The sequence below is a fragment of the Eschrichtius robustus genome, chromosome 16 (genome assembly GCF_028021215.1).
Source record: "Eschrichtius robustus isolate mEscRob2 chromosome 16, mEscRob2.pri, whole genome shotgun sequence".
In the NCBI taxonomy this organism is placed as follows: domain Eukaryota; kingdom Metazoa; phylum Chordata; class Mammalia; order Artiodactyla; family Eschrichtiidae; genus Eschrichtius; species Eschrichtius robustus.
The window spans coordinates 58,645,501-58,655,982 of record NC_090839.1 but is presented as its reverse complement, the minus strand read 5'-3'; the positions used below and the strand labels follow the sequence as shown (position 1 = coordinate 58,655,982).

The following is a 10,482-nucleotide window of genomic DNA, read 5'->3' as shown; positions in this document are numbered from 1 at the left end:
ATACTATTGCACTTTCTTATAAACTGGTACACTCTCCCTAAAAAAGCACGTCGGCAAATCTGTAGTGTAACTGACAGTACTGCACTGTGTCAATTTGCTGGTGTGATCCCCAAACTATGGTACAGAAGATGTTACCACTGGGGGAGCTGGGTGAAGGGTACATGGCACTTTCTATACTATTTTGGCAACTTCTATGTGAACCTAATATTATTTCAAAATAAAAATTTAAAAAGCAATCATTTGGCCATAAGTATCAAAAGCTTAAGAAAGGTCCCACCCACTTCGAGGAATCTAGTTTAAGGATTAGCAGACAATGATGCACAAAGGTATTTGTTGCAGTGCAATAGACAAATGCAAACAAAACAAAACACAACATGAAAACAGCCAAAATGTCCAGTAATATAAGAATGGTTAAAAAAAAAAAGGGACGAAATATTACCTGGTCATTAAAAGTCATTTATAAGTAATTTTTAATGACAGTGGAAAATTCTTTTTCCCTTTTTCGACATTTTTGGCAGGATAGAGCACTGAATATATAGAGTTTGATTTCAGCTATTGTTTGGGAATAGGTACACACAAAGGAAAAGGAAAAAAACTTGTAAAATATATATATACGAACATTAAAAAATAGATTCTAAAGCTCCCTGAGTACAGTGACTTGATCTGTTTCATTCACTCCTGGGTCTCCCGCATCTGGAACTGTGTCTGGCATGCAGTGGGCATGCAATGAAATGCATATTGTTGAATTTATCTGGGGAATGTAAAATTATGAGGAAATGTTATTTGCTGTTCTACAAATTTTCCAGAGAGTAGGCAAGATTTCCATAATCAGAAAAAAATAAGGCGCTTGTTTTTAAGCCGTATGCGAGGCATATTCCTCATGGTTTTCTGAGATGTTCACTCTTTTGAGGGGGTGTGAACAGAGGCACCAGCAGAACCACTGGTCCTGCACCCGCCGGCCCTGCTGGGTCATCCTCACGCTGCTGAGAAAACAACGAAGGGTGGAGAAAACCAGCGCAAGAGGAGGGCAAAGTCAAGAGCAGCCAAGGTCCAGGGTCCAGTCTCCCTCCTCACTTTTCATCTAGTCAACACGCGCTCCGTGAAGAGCCCACTCCCCCTCAGCCTGAGACGGCGAGCGTTACCTGTACAGTAGACGGTCTGCGCCACGGTGGCCGCGAGGATGCTGGCCAGCCCGGTGCCCGCCCCGAGCTCCAGCACTGTGCGACCCCGGAAGAGGTCCCGCTGGGACAGGATGTAGTCCGCCAGGAGCAGGGCGCCCCGCCACACCTGGAGGGGAGAGGGACCAGGAACAAAGGTGGCCTGCGGCTCCCGAGAGACCCTTCAGGGCCGTGGGAAGCGGACGGGACCTACCCACCTGCTTGCCAACATCCTCCAGGGGGGTGGCCATGGTGTGCTCTGGACGGGATGGAAACCGAGAGAGAAAGGGCCACCGTGAAAATGGGGATGGAAAGAACACAGACAGACGGGGTGCGGGGGAGGCAGCAGAAACACAGACCAGGCTACAGTCAGGAGGGGGCGTGTGAGCGTCACTCTCATTCAGATCTCTGGGTCTCGGCCCGCAGCCCGGAGACTCGGGTCACAGGAGGACTTGGCCCAACTTAATGAAACACACACACCCCACACTCCACTTTTTTATGTTCAGTAAACGCATGTTACGATCATAATATATTTATGTTCTTTTGATCAACTGTATGGGAATAATAATCACAACTCATTCCAAAATATTTTCTGACACTCAGAACCACACTAGAAAGTTAACAAAATAAGTTTCAGATTATATCCTTTTTAGATGAAACATAAGTATGTTAGGAAGTATCCTCAAGCACAAAATACATTAGGACAAAATCTGGTGCTGGTTGTTGGGGGGAGGTGGAGAACAGAACTATGAGATCAAGGAGAAAAGGGAATGAGGGCAAACGTTTTTTCTGTTAAATAAGAACTGGCTCTCGTATCTTTAAGCAAGATGGTGACGGCCATCAAAGCACCACGACACACGCACGGCAGGGAAGCTTCACAGGCTTGTCAGACTAGTTCACATCAAACCCCAGGCTCACATCAAACCAGGAGCAGGGAGTGGGGTGGGGTGGGGGGACAGCAAGGCTGAAGGGGTGTGTGTGTGTCTATGTGAGTACGTGTGCATGTGCGTGAGAGAAGAGGCCTCCTCGCTTTCCAGCCCTGCTCTGGACCCTCAGCGTCAGCTCCCCCCATCCCGCCCACCCCTCTTCCCCAGTCTCTGCAGCCCACGGCGCACTGTCCCTGGCCCACTGGCCCCTGGCTGGGGCTCGCGTCTCCCCTCCTCCCATCTTTCTTTGTCTCCTTCCAGTTTGCCTGGCTGAGCCAGGGGCACCCTCCCACGGGGATCTCGGTCATCTACGCCTGGTCTTTTCTCTGAGGGGGCCCGTGGACTTAAGTTTTGCCTCCAGCTGCATTTAAGGGGTGCCAGCCTCCCTTGAGTGAGAACATGGGCTGAGCTCAGGAAGACCTGCGTGTGACCCAGGCTCAGTCACGCAGTCTGGCCGGTGGCGTGAGTCACTGAACTTCTCAGCACCAGAGCCACAGTTTGCTCCTTTACAAGATACAGAAATAACATCACCTCATTCATGGGCTCAATGGCCTCCCTAACCAGGGTCAAGGGCAGGGAGCTCCTGCCCCAGGGGAAAGTCACACTTTATATTTAAACAATTCCAGTGGTGTCTTAAGAACATAAAAGCCCAGCCTGAGGAACACACGAGAAACTCCAGGGTTAGCAAATGGGGTTAGACAGACAGTCTTAGTATCTGAGCGGTACCCTGCCCCTACCAGGACGGTCTCTAGACCTGCAGGAACCCAGACTCTTCTCCTCAGCCCGTCTCCCTCCTCCACACTCAGATCAGTCCCCTGGAATGAAAGCTGACAGCAGCTCACGTTTCTTGAGCACCTACTATGCACCAAGCACTGTGTTAAGAACTCTACATGTGCCATCTCTCTCAGTTCCTCACAACCAGAGGAGATTATACCCATTTTACTAACAAGAAAACTGAACTCTGAGAGGTTAAAGTACTTGCCCAAGTCACAGGCCAATGGAAAAGGCACGTGACTCAGGATCCGACAGCCCAAGTTCTAGCCTTGCCTGAGTTCTCTTTGCGTCCCAGTTTATCTATAAAATGGGGGAAATGATCATAATGTACTTTGAACCTTGGGTCTGTGGATTCCTAGCAGGTGCGTGGATAAACTTTAGATTTTTGACAATCCCCTGAAGTAGCCTGGAAAACACATTCTCCTCCCGCTAAGGGAATTTGATTTTAATCAGTTTCTCAAATGGGCCTATAACCTTAAAAAAAAAGGCTTGGCTTACGAATGCGAGGAACAGGGTAGCCAGGGGAGGGACACCTGCTTAGCACCTGCTCTGCACCAGGTCCCGCAGGAGCACTTACTGGGCAGTATTTATGAAATCACCACCAAAACCCAGGGAGGGCAGCTTCCCCGACCCCTTTCATAGGTCCAAAAACTTGAGGCTCTGGGTGGGCAGGATACTTGTCCGGGGTCCCCTGGCTTGTGAGGGGTGGAGGAGCTCTACAGGATCCTAAGACCAGGACCCCTTCCCTTGTGTCACATTTTACAGATGTGAGTGTACAGCTCCGGATGGAATAATTAGGAGTTACTGCTTAAGCTCAGGTATTAAATGACCTTTCTATTCTCCTCCCTCAGGGCAAGTAGGGACCAAGTGACAGTGAGCTGAAAAGGAGGGTGAACTTCCAGGCGCTGTGAGACGGGGCTTCACAGCCAGGCGGAGCTGGCGGCACACTGACCCTACCCTGCCCTGTGGGACTTTGCTCTCAGCTTGCAGGATGGGAACCTCCTGGAACATTAAACATGCGCCCTGGAGGCCAAACAGCTCGCTGGGAAGTCTGCTGCTCCCCTCCACAGGGAGGCCAGTTAAGTGAGGGCTGAGGGAAAGGAGCAGTCATCGACCCCCCAAGAATAAAACTTTCCAATGTTCTGATCACGTGACATGGGTAAGAAACATGGGCTGTGGTGTCAGACGGACCTGAGTGTGAGTCAAGGCTCTGCCACTGACTAGCTGTGTGATCTTGGGCAAGTTCCTCAACCTCTCTGAGCCTCAGTTCCCTCCTCTGTGAAATGGGAATACTCATCCCTGGAAAGGCCATGAGGACCAGAGGTAATCCACAGAAAACAGAGTAGGGCCCCCACCAGGGTGGTCTAGAACCAGCCTGCTTGGTACCCAGCAGGCACACGGTAACCATCTGCTGAACGGATGACCGCATGGCTATCAGAGCTGCTGTTCCGTCTGCGTTCCTGAGAGCGCCCAGTGGACCCCATGTGCGCAACCCAGGCCTTTACCTGGGACCTCAGGCACCATCCAGGACCCTGCATCTCAGTGAACAGACTCACATCAGAGCAGTGCTGGGGATGGCCAGAGCCCTGGCTGTGGAGATGGATCAGGCGGACTCAGAACCTTCCTCCCTGCCCCCGAACTGCACGGCCTTGGGCTCGTCACTTCCTCATTTGTAGGACCCCTCAGAGAGGCTGAGAAGACTATGTATGTGAGGTGATGAAGGTAAACATCAAAGCACAGCAGGTGCCTCATCGTCGCTGGCTTCCTGCCCCTACAAGGACAAGGACGCTCTGGGCCCTGACTGAGTGCCTGCTGAAACCTCCTTCCGCCCCACCTCTCCTGTCACTGCATCCCTGCCTCCTCCCACCCCCCACGCCCCCAGCTTCTAGCTCCCAGCTCCCAGCCCATCTGCTGGGCCCACACACTCCTCCAGGTTAACTTTGGATCTCCCTCCCCCTCTGCCCTGCTCCAGCTCCAGAATCTGCCATGGCTCCCTGCTGCGGGCTCCTGCGAGCCAAATCTTCCACAAACAACCCCGACCCACACCCTGGCATGCTACGTAGGATCAGAGTACTGATGCAGGAGGCAGCAGCAGTGAAGCTTCTGGAGCAGGTGACGGCCAAGCTGGGGCTTGTACAATCAGAAATGTGTTAGGGAGCGAGCCCTCTGGGAAGGAGGCAGAAGCAGAGGTGCGCAGGGAGAACGCGCATGGAGGGTGAGTGGGTGAGGGTGGTGTGAGTTGAGGCTGGAGAGGAGGGCGGAGCCACCTCACACAGGGGCCCTGGCGCTATGCTGAGCATGTGGACTGTGTCCTGAGGGCAATGGGGAGCCACCGAAGAGTCTGGAGCAGGAGGGTGACCCGACAGCACTTTGACAAGCTCCCCTGCTGCCAGCGGCACTACTGGAGCCCAGCGTCTGGACGCCGGTTCTGCTAACCTGTCCTGCCCTGAGATGCCTGGACGGGCCCGCGCTCAGCAGCCTTGTGCCCCGATTGACACTGTGGCGCTGCCTGGCGGCAGGTGAGCAGCCCTTTATTTACCTATTTTGATGACATCGTAGGGGCTACTCTCTTGTGCTTCGTCTCCCAGGACGTCATCTTCCTCCTGCGTTAGAATCATGGGATGTACCTTGTCTCTCGGAGGCCCCGAGGGCTCGGAGGGAGAGGCAGCCCGTGGTCTTCTCACAACGTCCAAGTCCCCATCCTCATCCAGCTGAGCTGCCACCTCCTCCTGGCTGGTGGCATCAGCCCCAGCCTGGAGGGAGACCCCCTCACTGCTGCAGCCACTCCCCGGAGGGGACCTGTCAGGAGGAGTCACCTCTGCGGGATGGGCTCTGTGATTGCCACCCTCAGCCCCCGAGTCTGTCTGAGAGGCTTGGTTCCACAGAAGCTTGAACTGGGACAGGAAGACTGAAAGGCAAGACAAAACACAAAAGCAGAGTATTTCCAAACCGTCTCCTTTTCTAGTTCCCTTCCTCAATTTCCACGTGGGAAGAGTTTTAAAGGCCAGGTGAAAAAAAACAAAACAAAACAAAAAAAAGGACAAGGACCTACTGTATAGCACAGGGAACTATATTCAATATCCGGTAAATAAACCATAATGGAAAAGAAAAAAAAAGAAAGGCGAGGTGGAAATATCATAAAACCGGCAGAAAAGGTCTGTTTGATTCGGCTGTGATGCTGCAGCCTCCAGAGCAGCCCCTGTCGGATGAGCACCTACACTGCAGGCACTCGGCTCACAAGAGCTCATTTACCCCTTACAGTGGCTACGAAAGTGGCAGTGTCCCTCTATTTTATTTATCTTTTATTTAAAAATTTTTTTGGCTGCGCCACACGGCCTACAGGATTTTGGTTCCCGACCAGGGATGGGACCCACGCCCCCTGTAGTGGAAGCGCGGTGTCTTAGCCACGAGACCACCAGGGAAGTCCCAGTGTCACTCTGTCTTACAGATGTGGAGGCTGGGGCTCAGAGGTTACGTGAGCTGACCAAGGTCACACAGCTGTGGGTGTGGCTGAGGCGGGATTCACACCCAGGCTACTCAACCCCTGCGCTTCTGCCCTCCTCACCGCACCGTTCAGCCTTAAGCTTGAAGTGACGACAAGGATACTGTGTCCCTCACCACCTGGTGGCCAGAAAGTCACTGGGACAGGCTTTGGTAAGAGCATGGGTGCCAGGAGAGTTGGGCTGGAGGCAGGGGGTGTCCTGGGCCAGAGTCCTCCACGTCCCCCGACTGTCTGACCCTGGGGCAACTCGCTTATCTGTTCTGAGCCTCAGTTTCCTGAATCCAGGAATCCAAACTGGGACACGAGGGAAAGGGGAGTTATGAACTGCACCAGAACAAGCAAATACAACAGAGTGATCGGAGCTGGGGAAGGTGGCCAGGGAGGGAAGAACGTTCTAGGCAGAGCGAAAAGCAAGAGCAAAGGTGCTCAGAGAGGAAGGTACATGCAGTGTGTGAGGGGCGGAAAGGAGCAGACAGTGGCCGCTGAGCAGCGAGGGCGGGAGAGAGAAGTGTGGACACACGGGCAGGGGCTGGGTGGGGCTGGGCCTCGCAGGCCAAGGTGAGGGCTCTGATTTCCTTCTAAGAGCAAGGGAAGCCACTGGAGGGTCTAAATCAGGGCGGTGGTGTGATTTGCATTTTTCACAGGACCCCCTGGGCTGCTGGGGAGAGGAATGAGGGAGTGTGTGCAGGAGAAAAAGCAGGGAGCCCTGGTGGGAGGAGTCAGCCGGGGGTAGGGGCAGTGGGCTGGGGGAGTCCCCGGGCCCCGACTCCCCCACTGGCCTGTGGGCTCCCCCAGGGCAGAGCTCGACTCATTCCCTCTGCGTTCCCGGCATCACGTCCAGGTCTGGCACAGAGCAGGTGCTCGGGAAAGCACAGGGGTTTGCTCAGTGAAACAAGGGCACTTAAGAAGTGGTGTGAGGATAAGCTAAGCGATCCAGTCTTCCCAATCCTTTCTGTGAGAAAGCAGGAAACACAGTGGGCTCGCTGGGGTGCAGGGACCTTACCGGGCTGCCCCACGCCACTCAGCCGCACCATGAGGTGTCTCTGGTTCGGGGTGTGGAGGTGGACGTCTGACAGCACGGTGTCGCTTTTGAAGGTGATCTCGTCCATGGCGGGGGCGGGAGACGGCAACCATGGCCTGGGCTCCCCACCAACCGTGGGACAGCAGCACCTGAGAGGCGAGAGCAAGTCCTCAGGACAGCAGGTCCCAGAGGGGAACAGTGTAAACGACCCCAGCCAGGCGGCAGAGAGCTCCCTTTTCAATCCTCTCTTAATTCTTCCTGAAGGAGAAAGTCTCAGAGCCTTGGCAAGGGAACAGAATCCAACTAGAACTGTTATTTTGTTTTGCACTGTGTTCATTTTCATACTAATCGTTTATTTATGGCAAGAGATCTACATTTCCATTTATACTGATAAAGTTTTCCTTCCCTTTTTTATTTTTTCCATTTTTTTTATTATGAAAATTTTCCAATAGCAAGTTGAGGACATAGCATAATAAATAGCCATATACCCACTGCTTAGATTCCATGATCATTAATGCTTTTTCACATGATCAATCAATCCATCTTTCTAGGTTTTTCTCCCCTGAACTGAGCACCTTCTAGACATCACACCATTTAACCCCTAAATAATTCTTCAGTGTCTGTCTCCTAAGAACATGCTCTTACATAACCATAAGACCATTAGCAGACCTAAAACAATGAACGATTCCCTTATACCATTTAAAACCCAGTTCATGGTCAATTTTCTCCATTTGACACCCAAACGTCTTTTGCAGCTAGTTTTTCCTAAACCAGTATTCAATCACAATTTATGCTTTGCATTTAGAAGTTGTTTTCCCTATAACCTTTTTCTTCTAGAAGTTGGCCCCAGCTGCCCATATATCATTTGTTTTTAAACCTTCTTTTTAAATAAAAAAAAAAGTGAGTGGATTTAAAGGAAAAGCAACTAAGGGAATCACTGTACAGGTGATATACAGATATGGAAAAATTATGAAGGCGACACAGTAATAACTAAAATTTGGAAAACCATGCTGGAGGCAAGGTGGTCAAAAACAGGAAGGCTTTCCCTCCATCCAAATGTTCCACCTCATCAAAAAGCATTAAACAGCAGCAGCTGCGTGCAGACAGCGCCTTGAGCTGTGATGCTGGGCAGAGCAGATATAAACCCAGTCTCCTACCTCCTTGCTACATGACCTTGAGAAAATGACTCCACCTCTCTGGACCCGTTTCTTCAGCTACATTCTCACCTTGCAGGGCTGGCGGTAGGTGGGGGTGTGGGGGGAGATATGTGGGGGGAGGGTGTTAAGTGCTGAGCAGAGTCTTTGGTCTGCAGCAATTGTTAATAAATCCTTGGTTTCAGATGTTTGACCCAAACCTGCCCACAATCCCTGACCTCCTACAGGAACTGTTCCTACCTGGGTAGGTGTGTGCACTACGTGTGTGCCCCACGCATGTCATGAGACCTCTCGGGCCTCCATTTCTTCAACTGGAAAATGGGATCGTCATAACCCAGGCTGTCCACAATCTGAGTCCACATAACTGGAGTGCCTACATTTAAGTACTTTCCATGGGGAAGCAAAAGTTGTACCAACACAAACATTTTTATAAAAGAGTCGCCCCTTGCTGGCTGGCTTTCCTATCTAACGCTATAAGGCAGCACAAAGCAAGTGGGTTGTGAAGTGAGGCTGTGAATCTGGCAAAGGGATGCAGGATTTCATGGTGTCAATGAAAGCAATGGAGAAGAAATGCTCGACCCTCAGGCAAAAGTCCTCAACCAATGAGGACTGGAAAAATTAGGATGGATCCAGGAAGAGGATCTAGTCTAAGTACAGCTTAGACCTACCACGACCAATCGTTTTAAAGACAGATCTGGCTCTCCTGGGACTGAAAAAGGTCCCGGGGGAAAATATTGCAACCGCATACCAAATACTCTTAAATACAGAGAAAAGCCAAACCCGTATTCTTAATTTCTAGTTGAAATTTCAATTTTAAAATCCAACCTGCACAGGTCTCCCAGGAAACGCACTCTACAATGGAGTACTAGGTTAAGTGGATTCCCTTTAAGGGGCTTTTCCTAGAACCAGATCTCTGGGAATGCAGAGGCACTTTGTACCTGTCTCAGGGTCTGTGTGAGGATTAAATGAGACAATGATCACTTTCAGGGTTCAGGACATAGTAAGTGCTCAATAAATGCCAATAGGAAATATTATCATTATAGTGGTGATAAGAATAATTATTAAATGATGTGCTGGAAGATGGAATAAGGCAATAGTTTCTCTATTTAGGAATAGCTGACTCACAGTCTGTCTGGGAATGCTGGGGCTGGATGGGCTTCAGTCCCCTCTTCTCACTGGGGAGGAGGGAAAGGACACCCCGACTGCAGATGGGACCTCTGCTTCCTCCTTTGGGCAGCTGACAAGTGTCCTTGGCTCCTCTAAGGCTGTGGGGGCCAGACGCAGACGCTGTCATCCTAACCCTGTCAGGAGTGCCCACTAAAAGCAGTTTGCTGGGATCTGGGGGTTGAAATGCCTCCCCGCCTCCCAGGCTTTCTCTCTGCCAGGCGTCATAAGGTCATCAACAATCAGGAAGTAGGCGCGATTCTGGAACCGAGGCCCGGGTCTGTGGGGCAAAGACTTGGCCCTGGCCGCGGCGCGGAGCCGTAGTCAGGGGCTCCAGGGTCCTCGGCCCTCGGGGCTCTTCGTTCTCTCTGTCTTGCCGCCTCCCTGAACTCCAACTGGCGAGCTAAGCATTGCCCTCTCAAACTGCAGTCACAGCTCGGGCATCACCCTCCCTTCCTAATCCAAAACCGAGGGGGGCTGCATGGACCCCGAACGGAAACCCAGAGGAAGGCATGGACTCCTTCTCCCAACACCCTAGCTTCGAAGGGGAAACTAAGGCTGAGTGGGGACTTAGGCTTCAGGCCCGTGGGAGTCCGCACTTCAAGGCCAGGCTCGGTGCCAGGAGGCTCCCTGCACCCTTCCGCCTGCCGCCGCCTCTCCCACGGGCTTACCCACCGCCGGCTGCTGCCTGAAGTCCCAACCGAGCCCCTCACCACGGTGCCCAAGCCGCCGCCATTGCAGGCAGCCTGCGCAGGCGCGGCCCCACCCCATACGCGTGCGTCCC

General features: G+C 52.0%; 1 protein-coding gene across 1 annotated transcript; it reads right to left on the bottom strand.

Annotated features, from left to right (window-relative positions):
* Nucleotides 1-936: 936 nt before the first annotated feature.
* LOC137749784 (methyltransferase-like protein 22) lies at nt 937-10,419 on the bottom strand. Its single transcript, XM_068524026.1, has 7 exons — nt 10,370-10,419; nt 7,363-7,529; nt 5,674-5,765; nt 5,397-5,460; nt 1,376-1,416; nt 1,143-1,287; nt 937-983 (listed from the first exon to the last, which is right to left on the bottom strand). Exons 2-7 carry the CDS (start codon nt 7,466-7,468, stop codon nt 976-978), a joined length of 456 nt encoding a protein of 151 aa, XP_068380127.1. The 5' UTR covers nt 7,469-7,529; nt 10,370-10,419; the 3' UTR covers nt 937-975.
* Between the last annotated feature and the right edge of the window lie 63 nt (nt 10,420-10,482).